The sequence below is a fragment of the Trematomus bernacchii genome, unplaced genomic scaffold (genome assembly GCF_902827165.1).
Source record: "Trematomus bernacchii unplaced genomic scaffold, fTreBer1.1, whole genome shotgun sequence".
Taxonomy (NCBI): domain Eukaryota; kingdom Metazoa; phylum Chordata; class Actinopteri; order Perciformes; family Nototheniidae; genus Trematomus; species Trematomus bernacchii.
In genome coordinates this window covers 1,399,608-1,416,755 of record NW_022987614.1, presented here as the reverse complement: position 1 = coordinate 1,416,755, position 17,148 = coordinate 1,399,608, and the positions used below count along the sequence as shown (strand labels likewise).

At 39.0% G+C, this 17,148-nt stretch overlaps 1 protein-coding gene across 1 annotated transcript in view; it reads left to right on the top strand.

The window, feature by feature from the left end:
• Nucleotides 1-16,537, top strand: part of LOC117483750 (nuclear receptor coactivator 2-like) — a 44,644-nt gene extending 28,107 nt beyond the window's left edge. Inside the window, 11 exon segments of the mRNA XM_034132099.1 lie at nt 1,589-1,665; nt 1,667-1,787; nt 2,747-2,855; nt 3,245-3,392; nt 4,091-4,369; nt 6,741-6,818; nt 7,738-8,161; nt 9,283-9,511; nt 10,461-10,617; nt 12,052-12,126; nt 12,556-16,537. Of these exon segments, the coding sequence (XP_033987990.1) occupies nt 1,589-1,665; nt 1,667-1,787; nt 2,747-2,855; nt 3,245-3,392; nt 4,091-4,369; nt 6,741-6,818; nt 7,738-8,161; nt 9,283-9,511; nt 10,461-10,617; nt 12,052-12,126; nt 12,556-12,567 (1,709 nt within the window). The 3' untranslated portion in view covers nt 12,568-16,537.
• The last annotated feature ends 611 nt before the right edge of the window (nt 16,538-17,148 follow it).

Below are 17,148 nucleotides of genomic sequence, written 5' to 3'. Positions count from 1 at the left end.
ATCTATTCTAAATACTTTCTGTTCAGCCTCTGTTCTCAAGCTCCATGTTCAAGCTAATCAGGGTGTCCCATTTATGAATTTGCTTGATTTTAATTTAATTTAATCGGCTCCCTCTGGACAAGCATAAAGTGCTGTTGTGCAAACACGTTTAAATATACAAACATAGTTACGAATAAAAGCTCTGATATTAAAATAATCCTGGCTGTACAGTCCTTTGGGATACTTTCGTCTTATTATCTGAAATGTCCTCATAGATATTTATTTGTTCTCCTTTTTACCAAAGTGTAATTCCCTCGAAGCACAGGCAGACACAAGTGGCTTTCTCATAACGGGTTTATTCCTCTTCAAATCCTACGTGAAAACTATACATAAGCCGCTTTCCCACCAAGTATTTTGCCGCACTTAGTTCCCAGCACTTAGTTCCCAGCACTTAGTACCCAGCACTTAGTACCCCCATGGAACTAAAGAGCAGATCGCGTTCACACCGGAAAAAGTTCCCTGAGGGAATATTACGCAAATGAAGCCGCTGACGTCACTTCTTCTTCTTCTGCTTTGAGTTTACTGGCAGGCCGCAAACAACTTCACGGCGTATACTGCCACCCGGAGTCTCCGGCCGGAAGTCCCCGGAGTTGGGAAGGCTTCTACTGAAGCCTTCCGAGTAAATCGCCAGAACGCCGACACCTCCTCATCACTCCACCGCTCCCATGTTTTTTTTGTGTTGCCATAAGTTAGTCTCTCTGCGTTTGTGCGCTGGGCTAATGCTAATGCTAATGCCAGCAAATGCAATGGCGGCTTCAAAAAACTTTTCAGAGTTTTACGGGGCGTGGTTTGCAATTCGCCCAGCCAATCAGAAATTGGTACTTTTTTCTCCCCAGGAAAGTACCACCTCTCTAGCAGGGACTAAAAAGGGGGTACAAGTTCTCTGAACTAAGTTCTCTTTTTGGTGTGGACGCAAAATTCCAGGCACTATCGGAACTAAACGGGAAAAGTACGGGGAAAAGTACTCCGGTGTGAAAGCGCCTCTAGACAAACAGTATAAATGACAAACATAGGATCACACTCAAGAACATGTGTAATGTGAGATGACTTTAGCAAAGTAATAAACGTCAAATAAATACAAACACAACAACATACCTCGTTGGCTGCATGCTCTGAAAACAGAGGGAAGTATTCTTAAGTCCTTACAACCTTATTAGCATAAACTTAAACTAGCTATAAAGTGCCCGTGCATCTTAGTTTCTTGTCTCCCTCTCTCTCTAAATCACGCAAGAACAGCTTAACGAAACGTGAGCTTGGACTTTAAAATAAAAGACTCTAAATATTACACACATGAAATATTGCAACAAATAATAATTATTAGACTTAGAAAATACATATTACAGTTAAATGATGAACGGCTACACTTACACAAAGGGAGATCACAGTATATTTAATGCACACCTGATGCATACACAGGGGATCGTTCTAACATGTTGATTTGCATCAGATACCCACCTTCTTCAACTATGAAAAATCATTTCTAAGATTATGAATCGCATGAAATGACTCCAATAATCTCAAAATGTGATTTCTGTTCTCTCCACATCAGGCATGCTGGGTAACGGTGCGATGCGGGGCTCCATGCAGCAGGGCTGGGGTCCCCAGGGGCCGATAGGGGGCACTGCGGGGGGGGGCGATGATGGGCCACGGGGTCGTACAAGGTCGCATGGTGCCCAACCACGGTGCGCTGCCCAACAGAGGGCCGCCGGGATCCAGAACCATGGTCAACATGCAGATGATGGGCAACGGTGAGTGTTGGGAAAATACTGAATGAACTCTTCCAATATACAGAGTTCACATGATAACAAAGGTATCCCAACTGTAGCTGTGTACATGACAGGATGTGTGATTACCTAGAAGAGCATCAGGACTGTTTTAGGCATATGATAGCTATGTGATTAACATGATGATTCAGCTTCTATGGAGATAGACATATGACAAGCATGATCATTTCTGACGTGGAGCTAATCTGAAGTAAACATTGAATACTGCTTTCTATTCCTCCATCTTGTGACTGTGTAACTCCCTCTCTTGGATATCAGCATGTGAAGGACACTGTTCAGGAACTAGTTGATGCTCTGTATGTGATGACTACTTCCATTCTTGAGAGGATCACAGATACATGGATCCTGAGATTGAAGAAAGATTTTGAGAAAGTCATAATTGTTAGATTTAGCGAAAAAGTCCTAATTTTTTAGATTTTGCGAAAAAGTCAGAATTTTGCGAAAAAGTCAGAATTTTGAGAAAAAGTCTGAATTTTGAGAAAGTCAGAATTTTGAGAAAAAGTCAGGATTCAGATTTTGAGGAAAAAGTCATAATTTGGAGAAAAAAGTCAGAATCTTAAGATTTTGAGAAAAAGTCAGAATTTTGCGATTTTCTGAAAAAAGCCAACATTTTGAGAAAAAACTCAGTATTTTGTACATGACAGGATGTCTGATTACCTACAAGAACCGATATTCCTCCATCTTGTGACTGTGTAACTCCCTCTCTTGGATATCAGCATGTGAAGGACCTAGTTGATGCTCTGTATGTGATGACTCCTTCCATTCTGGAGAGGATCAGAAATACATGGATCCTGAGATTGAAGCTCAAGCCGGGGACGAGTGATATGTTTCTAACAGTGAGGGGGGAAAGCAAGAAATTAGGAAAGTCTATATATTAAATGTGAGGATTTTCTGACTTTTAATGTGCTTTTTCTCCCCTGCAGAAATGGAGATGGCTGCCCCCGCATACCCTCATCAACAAGCGCCGCCCAATCAGACGGCACCGTGGCCAAACCGAATGATAGCCATGGATCACTATGGAAACCAAAGCAGGTATGGCATTTATTTTATAAAACAAAAGAAGATGTCATCCAATAAAAATGTATTCATGAGCAGCAGCACCTTGAATGCCCCGAGACATTTTTATTCAGCTTTTAATTAACAGTATCCCCTTTACCTTTTAATGTTTTTTATATGTGTTTGCTTATTTTATATTTTTATAATTTTATTTTATAATTATTTAATTTCTTTAGGATTTTTATTTAAACATTTATTTAACTGAGTGAGTTATTTATTGTTAACTTTTAGATTATCTCATTTATTTATTTATCTCCTGTTTACCCTGTGTTATCAGACACATTGTTAAATCACTCCGAGCTGCATCCTGTATACTTAACAGTACTAATAAAGCTTTATTATAATAACACCAATTGTCCCTCCAGGCCACCGTACCAGGAGGACGGGCTGCGGTGCTGCGAGGCCCCCCCCGACGAGAGAGCGCTGCTGAACCAGCTGTGCTCCGTGTTGAAAGACTACGAGGGTCTGGAAGAGATCGACAAGATGCTGGGGATCCCAACGCTGGCTGGACAGGTGAGACCCTCCAAACCGTTGTTGGGTGCCTTGCTCAAGAAATATTTTGAGAAAGTAATAATTGTTAAAATTTTCCAATTTTTTTGGTTTTGCGAAAAAGTCAGAATTTTTTGGTTTTGCGAAAAAGTCAAAAAAAAATTATTTTGCGAAAAAGTCAGAATTTAGATTTTGAGAAAGTCAGAATTTGGAGATTTGGAGAAAAAGGGTTAAACCCTAACCCTAACCCCTAACCAGGAGGTGAACTAGCAGTACACACTCCATATTTAGGTCTGTTCGAGGACCCTACGGCTCACAGTCCAAGCCCCTACTGACTGAGCCACTGCCGGACTATAATATATACATATATAGATAAGATAAGATAAGAAGTACTTGTGTAAAAATATCACCTGCGGCATCAATCTAAATGCTGGGGGTCTACACTGCAAAAACCATACACTCGCATTCAACCTCTTAACGTGATATAATGAGCGTTAAGCTCCAATAATGGATCAATATTAAACAATTGGAAAGTTAACAACATGGCAGACACTCTCTAACAAAATGCTGCTTAAGAGAGATGCTGTACTTGGTACTTGAAATGCCTTGTGTTGAAAGGTGCGTGATAGTGGCGATAAAAGCGAAAGAACATCTGACACAAATATGTTGATACAAATAACATGTTTTGATTCCTCTTCCCCCCCCCCCCTTCCCCCCTGCAGGGTCACATGTCAGAACAGTACCTGGTCTCCTCAGATCACAACATGAAGCCCCTCCATTACTCCCAGCACTACGGAGACCCCCCTGGTTACGGCTCCATGACTCATGATGTGGGGTACCACGGCCACATGGGGAGGATGCCCCCTGCTGGGTACCCCCCTATGATGAGGATGCCGGGGGGGCCCCGAGCGGGGGGGATGAGGCCGGTGGGGCCCAATCCTGGGGGGCCGCAACCCAACAACCTGAGGCTCCAGCTGCAGCACCGCCTGCAGGCTCAGCTGGTGGGTGGCAACAAACATTCTTTTCTTTCTGATGTTTATTGACAGCAACTTGGAACCAAACACATTTAAGATAAGGTACAAATAAAGGCCCAGCTGGTTGGTGGCAACAAATATTTTACTTTTCCAAATATTCCCTTTACCCCACCCTTCATCTTCCCTCACCCTCCTCTCAATTCAAGTTGTGTTAAATCTCGTTACCGCAGTATCCGCACAAAAACCACCGGACTCCGGGTCAGTTTTATCCCACAGGCCATAGAGAGGCCGGGGAGCTCCATGGGACCTTATTTCGGAAAAAGTATGTATTGAAGTCAATGGGGAGAGAAAAGTTATCTTTTGAACCCGTTTGAATTGAGCCATGAATTACACATATGATGTTTGTCAATTTAAAAGATAATTTTGCAAGTCAAAAAAATCTAAATGTGTCGTAAAACTGTGAAGTAACACTTTTTTGTGTGAAACCGCTCAATGAACTACATCTCCCGTCTCGCACCACACACCAAGACGGCCGTCACGTTGGCACATTTCACTTCTTTCTTTCAGAATGAGGCGAAAAGTATTAAAAGAGGTGAAAATCACTACAAGTCTGGGCATGTTGAGAGCTGTACATACACACAAGGGGAGTTAGTCGGTTTGTAAGAGCCAGCATGCGGGACCGGGATTCTGGGATTTGTAGTCTTTCTAGTTGCGTATTTTTCATAGTCTTATATTTCAACAGTTTTACGACAAACTGTGACTTTTTTTGACATGGAAATTATTATTTAAGATTGACAAACATCATATGTGTAATTCGTGGCACAATTCGAACGGGATCAAAAGATAATCTTTCTCTCTCCATTGACTTCAATACATACCTTTTCAGAAATAAGGTCCCATGGGTCGGAAGTAGATGGGCGGGACTTCGCCTCTCTATAAGACTGATAAACACCTGAACTCTGTGAAGTGCCCCGATAAACATTCCTGTTGTGATCTTGCAATCTACTTGTTTATATAAATAGTTATCACCGCAATAAACCGTATTTAATTTGGTCTTAATTAACATTATTTTATTTCATATTCTGTTCTTGTACATGTATAGAGATTTTTTATTTTCTATTTTTGTATTTTATTATATGTTGGATTGTTTGTAAGAGATCCTCCAACAGTGCAACACAATAAAACAGATAACATAGTTGCAAGTAAATACAAATCAAATAGAAATAGTGACATCCCAGCGCTATAACATGTCCTCAGTTATCCTCCATGCGTCCCTGCTTCAAACATTTGACATTATTTTCTTTCTGATGTTTATTAACAGCAACGTGGCAAACACATTTAAGATAGGATAAGTTAAGATGGAACTTTATTGATCACAGTAAAACGTTGAGCATGTGTATGAACATTTTAAATATATGTGACACTAACATAATACTTTGAAACTATAATTATATAATGCTTCAGATGGTGACATTGGATTAGATTAGATTAAATGCAGTTGAGGCTACATTATGTTCCCATATATGGGTTACAGGTTGTTGCATATAAGATATATGGTTGTGTAAATATGAGGTATATATTTACAGATAGGGGGTGGGGTTTAAAGAGGACAAATAATGCTCATTTTCAGGTATTATAGTTAGTATTTTGTGTGTGGGAGACAGACTCGTTTTTGATGCAGACCATTTACATGCACTAAAACCTATATAACACACTACAGGAGAGGTACAAACCCCGAAAAGCAGAATATAATCTCTTTAAGTGCGTCATTTCTATAGAAAAAACCTTCTCATCCATACTGAGAACAATCAAACCGTCTCCTTTTGCTTGTTTTCGTCTAACTGTGATGCCAGCGGGGTTCAGTGAGTTTGAACAGCAGCAGCCAGAGAGAACACACAGCTTCAGCTTTCTGATTCATCAGCTGCTCCCTGCTGCTCGCACACTTAACAATGAACACACACCCGACATGTGTACACACACACACACACACACACACACACACACACACACACACACACACACACACACACACTCAGAACGTTGATTGCACCCTATGTTCCCATAATGTTCCTCTTGTGATTGCAGATCCCTTTTGTTCTATTATTGTCTGCAAGTGTTCTGAATTAATGCATTTAGTTTCGGAGTACTTTGTGTCATAATGTCTAAGGACCCCCATACATACTACATATCAAAGGGGGTTATCACTAATGTGTTATTCACTCCATATTAACTGTACAGGTTTAAGTGTAGACCGCCACCTGGTGGAGAGTTAAGGGAGAACTAGAATAGCAACTAAACTAAGTGGTGATTGATGTGTTTTATAATGTCTGAATGTATTTTGCTGTCTTCTGTCATTTTGCTTTGAGATTAATAAAGTTTTCTGTATATCTTTCTGTAGAACCGTCAGCCAATGGGGAACCAGTTGAGTGGCGTGTCCAACATGAATCTACCTCTAAGATCTAATGTACCAAACCAGGTCAGTGTGTGTGTAATTTATTTTCTGTGTGTATTAAATGTGTTCTGTGTTTATGTAAAAGCACTTTGTAACTCTGTTTGAAAGGTGCTGTATAAATAGTTAGTGCAAAAGCTTCTGCAGATTAATTTAAATCACAAGATTATTGTGATGTTTAGGTTTAATTACACATTAGGATGAACAATAATGGCTATCAATCAGTGCTAAACTCTTGCATTCACATGCTCCTCAGAAACACAGCTGAGTTGAAAACGACTTTCTTTCAACTTTGGTGTGTTCACAAGCTTAAATAGGTAATGTGGGAACAACATGGATGTTACAAATGTGTTCGAATTGTAGTTTACATGAATTTACGGAGTTGGGTGCCCTATTTTGCAATGTTAACAACAGTAAAACATAATTAGTTCACAAATGTGCTCCAAAATGTTAGGGATGTTCCTTGGTCCATGCCACATCCTTCCACCACAAGAAAAGAAAAATCAGGCTACTAGTTTCATCCTGCAGATAACAAAAAAATACTGAGCCTAATAAAACCTCTTTATACTTCATACCACACTAAATTGATCAAATGCAAATCGGTGCAGACCTGACAGGAGGTGCTTGAGCCAATTATAAAACTAAGAGTCTTATTTTGGTCCGTTTTCATTTGATTGAAGTTTCACCTTGGTGGGTTACTTGAGTAAAGAAGTTTAGTCAGTACTTCTACTTTTACCAGAGTATTTTTAAACATGAGTATCTGTACTTCTATTTGAGTAAAGGACGTGTGTACTTTTGCCATCTCTGCCAATCACTGACATGTCAAAGTGGTGATTGTTACTCAGTGTATTGTATAATGTCTGAATGGCTTAAGTCCCTCCTAAGAGTCTTGTTTTTGGCCCGTTCATTATATTGAAGCTTCCCCTCACTCGGTGTCTGTCTGCAGGGAACCCTGAACGCACAGATGTTGGCCCAGCGTCAGCGCGAGTACCTCAGTAACCACCTCCGGCAGCGGCAGCAGCAGCAGGTGGTCCAGCAGCAGAGAGCCATGATGATGAGGACTCAGGGTGTGCCCAGTGGGGGGTCCGCTCCCACGCCGATGCCCATGGGAGGCACCAACCCTCGGCTCCCCCAGGGAAACCCTCAGCAGTTCCCCTACCCGGCGTCCAGCTACGGTACCAACCTGCCCTCTCCTCCTCCTCCTCCTCCTCCACCTCCTCATCCCGGCTCTTCCAGCCCCTTCTCCTCCTCCCCTCTCTCCCCCAGCCATCACTTGGCTAGCCAGGGCATGATGGGAAATGTAGGCGGACAGTACAGCGGGGTTATGAGTCCTCCGTCTCAGCACAGTGCCTACCAGTTCAGCAGCTCAGGTATTTCTTCAGAGCGCCGACTCAGCGTCACATCCTTTCTGTTTGTTGTGGTGGCGGCAGTCCAACATAATCATTTTTGTTTTAATCATTCGTCCTCTTTTAAGTTGATTGGGTTCAAGGTTGAATGATCAAACTTTTTGTCTTTGTTCCATAACATGTTCTGCTTTTACACTCACATATTTCTTTGTTTAGGGTTTTGACCCTTATCCAAACCATTCACTCTGCATATCAGGATGTTTGTGAAGGAGATGTATATAGTGGTGATACTGCTGAACTAAACATCTTGCCTATATTTGTGTTCATGTATGTGTCTTTAGTCCATGTTTAAGAGGCACGCCCTCTTAATCAAATTGAATCACAAACAAAAAAGGTTCTTCTGGAACTTTTAGATATCTGAAGTAAAGACAGGTTCCTGAATATTTTCTACAAACGTTTGCATCAAAAGTTCAGTTTTCAAAGAGCCTTTTGACTTAGGCAATAGCTTTTGGGGTTATTGAGCTTTTTAAAATGAGTTTAGGTAAGCTATTAGGTAGATTGTTGGTCTTTTAATTGTAATATCAACTTAATTAAAACCTGGATGTTAAGCAAAGATTCGAAACATATTGAAATGCCAGCACTGATTTTTCTGGCTTATCATTTCCATTCGTCTTGTCTGTGTGTAGTTTCGTATGCCTTTCAATACAATACAATACAAAGGGGCTTTATTGGCATGACCACGTTTAAAAATAGTATTTCTAAAGCATTCCGCACAAGGCGTTATTTCCTTCAATATGTCTGACTCCTTTCTAACGATATAAGAGGAGAATAGGAGTAAGGTACCTAACTGACTACAGATACAAATCACAAGGTACTTTGTAGATGATATGTCTCTTAAGCGTCGGATTATCTTACCTTCATTTTCTGACCCTTTTATAATAATAATAATAATAACTCATTCTATTTACCGTAGAGGCGCCTTTCAAAGCACCCAGGGACACCTTACAATTCATAAAATATTCTAAGGAAAGGTTTAAGACAGTACAAAAGGACCGGGGACATGTAGCACTTCAGTGAGTAGGCTGATCTGAACAGGTGGGTTTTGAGGAGGGACTTGAATGTGTTTTATCTGCTCCGATCTGCAGGAATGAGTCAGCAGCAGCGTCAGGATCCAGTGTCAGGGTTCCCATGTGGGGCAGCGACCCCTCAGAGCCCCCTGCTGTCCCCCAGGATGCAGCAGGGGCAAAGTCCCATGATGCAACAGCAGAACCAGGGCCAGCCACAGAACCAGAACCAGGGTCCGAACCAGAGACTCCCCGGGTACCAGCCCAGCAGCGCGTGGACCCAGTCGGCCAACATCTCCACCAGCAACAGGTAACAACAGTTAATTTTTTTATGCATGCTTCTTAGTTAACATTAAGCTGTCTTTGGCTATTTTCTGGTGTAACAAATGTCCTCTCTGTGGGACGAATAGGTATTCTGATTTTGATTAAAGGTCGGGTATGTAATTTATTTCAGAAACACTTTTTGTTATATTCCATGGAATGCTCTTAACATCCCGATAGCAATGAATATATTAAATGCTTTGACAAAAAATACATAAAAAATGTCATCTGTGGAAGCTGTAGTACTGTAAAAAGCACGACCAATCATCTGAGCCGGCCCGGCTAAAATAACTGGATGGCCTACCTGCCTGTCAGCCTTCCATCTGTGCACAAACTTATCTCGTGCCCTCATTGGTCATGTGCGCGTTCGTGTGTGTTGGAGGAGGGGCTCTGTAAGGAAGTGGCAGATTTTCTCCGGTTGTGTATTTTCAAATTCTAGCGCACTCGAGCCGGTTTCTCCAAAATTACCTACCCCACCTTTAACTTCTATATCATTATTATTTCACTGATAGTATTGTAATATTAGATTCCAGTGGTGGTTGTGTGGGATGTTTTCCAGATTGTGTAATCGAAACCTGTCCAATAATTGCATAAAGCTTTCCAAAACAACATTTATTGATCAAAAGATAGATGTTATCATTTCCAAAATTCCAATATTCTGCTTAAATCCACATTTGATGCCGTCTAGCCTTTCAAAAACAAAATGTCTACTGCTGTCAAAAAACTGTTTGTGGCACACATTGTTTTAATGAATTTGTACTCTGTAAAGTGTCTTTGAGTTTCAAGAAAAGCGCTCTATAAATAAAATGTATTATTATTATTATTATTACATGTATCAACTGGTTGTTCCAGCAGCATAAATTACATACTCTACACACAATAACAAAACAACTTTTTATGGATATTCTACATATTTGACTGTGTTTCCCTCCTTGCAGTGTGTACCCGCAGCAGTCCCAGTCGCAGTACTCCACACAACCCACCGCAGGAATGTATAATAACCCCAACACCATGAACCTGGGAGTGATGGCAGGCAGCAGCGGGGGAAACATGAACCAGATGCCAGGACAGATGAGCTCCATGAACACAGAGCAGGTGAGGGAAAGCTTTTTATTGTAGCGGCCACACTTATAGAAATGAAACAGATAATTAAGTTACAATAACACTGCCGCTGAGGAACAGGCAATGATCCAAGTCCAGACAAGAATGTCAATGTCAAATATGATCCGATATCATTAACAATGAACAGGTTTCCTAAGTTTTGTTCCTTAAGCCTTTCCTATGGCTTTCCTTTCTTGTGGCTGGAAACACCCTGGTAAAAAACCATGTGCCTACTAGTGCTCTGTTCACACCACCACCTGTCTCCAATATATATACAATTACACCAGTGTTTCTCGATCGCGAGTACGCTTGCTTGGTAGCACATGTCTTCCGAGCGTCTTGCTTCAGAAGCGAGTCAAGAATACTTCCTTCCCCCGGAAAACGAAGAATGGAACAGGCGAGCAAGTGTGCAGGTGTGCGTCATATGAGAGGCCCCGCCTTACATTTTCCACCACAGATTTGGGGAAATTGGTCCGTGCGCAAAGCATTGTGGGGATTTTAAGACCGCGGAGTCTACACATGTGCAGCCTCGAAATGTCTCCAAACGAAGTACGCCGGGCTCGGTAGAATTCCAAGTATGCTGGAGATTGGAACAGTACTTCGGCGGCACTCGATGACGTAGTATGCTTGAAATAGTGGCTCCGGAGCAGCTTTACTCGTGATTGAGAAACACCCCAGGTGCTCTAATCCCCCAGTGCCCAAAACTGCCTTCAAAATAAAAGCATAGAAACTACTTTAATAACAACAATAACTAAGAATAAATGTACTATAAACAGCAAGAAAATATATGTTTAAGTATTAAATAATATATAGCAATATATAGCTCCAACACCTATTAAACAATTGGGTACCACTTTACAATAAGACTACCCTTATAAAGGCTTTAAGAATAGTTTGTAATTCATTTAATAATTAGCTTGTGAACACTTTATAAATCATGAATAAGCTTTTATAAGACATGAGATAAATAGGGCGACTGTGACCGGTTGCTTGCCAAATAGTGAGCCCACATTTATCTGTACTGCTAAGCCTTATATTGGCTACCTAGCTTACTTCGTCTTCTTCATCAGCCAGCATCCTTGGTATCTGTTGTTCACTGAGTTGATTCTCGCTGAGTAGCCAATATAAGGCTTAGTCATCTTGCCAAATAGTGAGCCTGTGTTGATGTATGAAAACTATGTTAGAACTGGTTTATAAATGGTTCTTAATGATTAATAAAGTGTTTACAACCTAATTAATAACCTAATTATAAACCCTTTATGAATCCTTTATAAGGGTAGTCTTATTGTAAAGTGGTACCAACAATTGTTCTTGTTTTCGGTCTGACGAAAGAAGACTATTGTCCAAATTATTCCTTTCTCAGTGAACAGGAGTTATAATGTCCTGTTAGCAAGCGTGCTCATGTTTGTTGTCATCTTCCTGCTACAGGTGGAGGACGGCAGTCTGATCCTGGAGCAGCTGGCCGGGATGGAGATGTTGACGCAAGAGAGTGAAGCCAGTTCTGTAAGTTAAAGATTTGCACACATTAACTTATCGTCTCATTTAGTTTTAAATCTGTAAATAAATATGCTGTTAACATACTATGAGGACAAATGTCTACTGCTTTCATGTGTCAGAGCTTGTGTAGCTATACATAATGTTCACGTAACATTTAGCAAAAATGCCTTTTCATTAGATCTATACGAAGTTAGCTTTACAGTACATGTTAAGGACAATCACACAACAGTTTAGTCAATATAAAAGGACAGAATGAGAATTATTACACACCCAAAAGCCATCATAATGCAGTAGAAAATCACACTTCGATCAGAAAATAATGAAATGATTCCACTGTTGCTCACTACAAAGTCTTGTTCTCCAACCACTGGATGCACATATTTTCTTCACAATCGTTTTCATTGATAATTAATGTGATTTTCTGTCTTTTTATAGAATTTCTGCTGACCCCGGCTGTGTTTAAGACAAGGTAACACAGGAGAAATGCAAAAACGTAACTTTGCTCATGGAGAATTAACGAGAAGTTGAGGAAACATGATGTAAACATTGCTCCCTCTGTCACACCAGCCAAATCTGAGGCAAAACAGGAAGATGACAATACTGTAAATGAGAGCGTACACATGTGTGAGAAACTGGAACAACAGTTTGAGAAGAGATTGGTTGACGAGCATAAGTGAAACCTCTGGATTTGATCTTTCTATGGTTCTATTTGAGAGCCTGACTGAAAAAACATTGAATAACAATGAAGAAATATTTTACAGGTATTTATAGTTTTGAAGAAGTTTTAGAGATTATTTGTATTTCATTAAAAAAAATCAAGGATATCTTTCTTTAAGAAAATCTCAGAATGGTACATTATGATGTCGATTTTAAATTTTAATATATTTCAACTGCTGTAGTTACAGGGGAGCTGTATCCCTATTTAATGACTTTTTGAATGAAGGTGAATGTGTATAGATAGTGTACATACTTAGATTTGAAATGCCCCTTTTCCTCTATGTGGCATTGTTTAACAGCAGTTTGGAGTTTTAGTCCAATGAACATCTGTCGGGAGCAGAACTATTTATTTGGTTTAATGAGACCTCAGTGGGTAGAGCTCAAGAAACACAAATGGAAAAATAGAAGGTCAATTAATCTGGCATAAACTAATCAGTAACCTTGCCTGGGTATTATGCTAGTCTCTCTTAGCTAGAAATAAGCTATCTAATGCTATTTTAATTGACCTCATTTGAATATGAAAGTCTAAACATCTAAACTCACTAGCTACCCTTAATCTAGTTTGAGTTTAGCTTACGAGATAGCCCAATTGACGTTGTTTCAGGTAAGCTAAATAGATAGCCTTCTTACCATGGCTTCAGATAAGCTAACTAGATAGCCTTCTTACCATGGCTTCAGATAAGCTAACTAGATAGCCTTCTTAACATGGCTTCAGATAAGCTAACTAGATAGCCTTCTTAACATGGCTTCAGATAAGCTAACTAGATAGCCTACTTAACCTAGTTCCAGCTAAGCTAAATGATACCTTTCTTGACATGGTTTCAGAAAAGCTAACTTGATAGCCTTCTAAACATGGTTTCAGCTAAGCTAACTAGATAGCCTTCTTAACATGGCTTCAGATAAGCTAACTAGATAGCCTTCTTAACATGGCTTCAGATAAGCTAACTAGATAGCCTACTTAACCTAGTTCCAGCTAAGCTAAATTATACCCTTTTTGACATGGTTTCAGAAAAGCTAACTTGATAGCCTTCTAAACATGGTTTCAGCTAAGCTAACTAGATAGCATACTTAACCTAGTTTCAGCTAAGCTAACTAGATAGCCTACTTAACCTAGCCAACATTCATTTGCCAATTGGTACATACATTAAAATGTCCCTACAGTAAATGAAAATTACTAATCAACTCCATCATCAGGTCAAAACAGTAATTTGTCCAAAAACCTGCATAGCCTACAATGGCATTTCCATTACTGTTTATCAGCAATAGCTAGCATGCTGACACACTTAACTCAATGGTGAGAGTCTTAGCATGCTAGCAATTGCCTGATATTTACATTTATAGAATAACACGAGACCTGGTAAACATTAGATATCTGTAGACACGTTATGTTGACTTTCAGACATAAATTGTTTGTGTGCTCTACCTACTGAGGATTAAACCAAATAAATAATTTCTTCCTCTCAAGCAGCTTTGCCTCTAAAAGAAATCTGTATACTAATAAAACTCCACGCTACTGTGATTCTTTTCACTACCTGCAGGAGTTCACAGGCATTTATATGAAGCTCTCAGTCTGCTGAAGGATAATTCAGACGTTTGTAGTTTGTTGTTTTGGGACTTTGTGTGGGTGAAGCTGTGATCTCTACATGACAAGACAGTCTCAATTTAAATCAATCAAATTAAAACCAATTCAGAGGGATGTTAAATGCAGAATGAGTAAGATTGTGTTAAAAAAACAACACATATAAATGTGTGAGGATGAAATACAGCTGTCGACAACATCCTACTTCAAGGATGATCTGACCTCAGCCATAAACAGATTATTGGTCCTGAATCCAAATGTTATATTTAATGAAGGTGACCCAGAATCTTTAACACCCAAAGTGTGTTACTCGGGACTATTTGGCAACAGGTGCTCTCTATATGTATAAGGTGCTGTCTTGTATAAGCTTTTAAATTAACAAAATGTGGACGTCTACTTCACATGGTCCAAAAATCTGTTAAGCACATACTGTAACCATAGTATGACTTTTTTTCTGGAAAGAAGAAGGTGAAAATGAAACACTGAATTATTTTACAATGATGTTTCCTTCATGTCCATCTTGCATATTGTACTCCAGTGTGCTAGCATATTGTAAAAATCCCAAATATGTTATCAAAAACCTCGAAGAGTAAATGTAAGCCATGGAAATGTCCTGAATGTGAAACTCTCTGCAAAGGCAATCAAGAGCGAAACTCATGTACAGTACTAATAATATTTTACTGACTGATACAGTATACATATATATATATATTGAAGATTTTTAGATGAATATTTTATCAATTGCAAAATACTGTATTTCCTGTAAGTACCTTAAGATGAAGCATCATGCCTTAGATCTGTGAACTGTAACTGTAAGCTTGACAGGTGAATTCATTCTGTCACTGAGTGAGCGTTTCACCACTTCATACATAATTATAAGTGTAATAATTAGACGGCCAGGGTTTTTAGATTTCTCCCCAAAAATCCTCACAAAACAACCTGTGTATCAACTCATGGAAATACAATAATACTGTGTTGGCAGTTGCTTTTTTGTTATTGTAGTTAAACTGTATATCTCCACAATGCATCAGGTAGATTCTCCTTCACTAACACTGTTTATTTTGTATTTCTTTTAAAGGGCATTTATATAATATTTGACTTTTGCTGATTTATGTTGGTCCCCAGTATACTGTATATACAGTATATACTTGTGATAGAATTTGAGCTACGGTGGCCTGTATTTGACAAAGTTATTTAACCGTAATGCAAGACGACTCCTGAGATAATTAGGGTACCATTTCTGACATAAAATGCTTCAAAATATCTATATTTTACACAGAAATCAATGTAAAATCAATGCGGACAGCTGAGGAGATTTCATATAGAAACCCGTTTTTGAATGTTTCAGTTTCTCCACATCTTTTTTTGCAAACCTCTAAAGAGAAACGTTAAAACTGCTACATTTTGCAGACGTTATAAGAAGTTTTGACCCAAAAACTTTCATTATAGGTTAAACTAATTAAATGCACCTGAAAAAAAATCAATTATATTAAATTAAAGGTCTGTAAAAACAAACAGCTAATTCTTATTTGGGCGTTTAAGTTATATTTCAGTGAGATCTTTTTCAATATTTTTCAACATTTTATAGTTTTTTAGTTAAAAGCCTCTACACTAGGTCTTTAAAGTGACAGTAGAGTCTTTAAAATACGCTTATGGCATTAGTTGTTTAAATGGTGCTGTCAAAAAGCAATTCTGACAGGACGTTTTTATTTAATTTAATACAGCTAGTCCAGTTAGATAGATGTAAAATGAAGGACATCTCAGAAACTGTTGAAATAATCATGAAGACATTATTTTGTTTGTGATATAAGTCAAACACACCCCTTTTTAGAATATCTTTTAATCACACTTGTGAATTATGCCACTGTATAAAAGTTGTCTTTGTGATCAGCTGAAAGTGTTTTAGGGTAACATTTTAAATCAGTGCGATGTGTGATGAAGATGTTCAGATTTTCCAACACACACACACAGATCATTCAGAGTGTGTGTGAGGGTTTTATTATGCAAAAGTCCAGACGTTCACACCACTTTATGCAAGCTGTCGACTCTAATGTTGCTTTTGCCAATGCTGCTGTTAATTTATGATTCATGCCACTGTAAATAAATTATTTTTATTGAGCGGGACTGCCTCTGTCTTTTTTATTTCATCCACTATAGAGAGTAAATCAACTCTCAAGTTACACCAGTTTTTACATGTCTATTTTATATGAGAAATAATGCACTGCAGAAGTAACACTTGCTGCCAATCACATGAATGAAAAGACCTTAATCCACCTACAAAATATTACTTATACATAACTTATACACAGAGGTGTAAAGTAACTCAGTTCATTTACTCAAGTACTGTACTTAAGTACAATTTTGAGGTACTTGTACTTTACTTGAGTATTCCAATGTTTCGCTACTTTGTACTTCTACTTCACTACAGTTCAGAGGTCAATGGTGTACTTTTCCTCCACTCCATGTATTTAATACCTTTAGTTACTTCACAGATGTGGATGAATGATGTGAAATATAATCAAGTGTTAAATCAGACTTTAGTTCCACCTGGAGTAAATTCACAAGCTACCCTGCAGTATACAAAGTCATTCAAACTAGCTGCACCTTTACCAGCTTTGAGAACACTTTAATGATCAATCATTATAAAACATATCATATATATTATTCTGAAATGGACCAATCTGCACAATTACTACTTTTACTGTCGCTACTTTAACTATATTTTGATGATA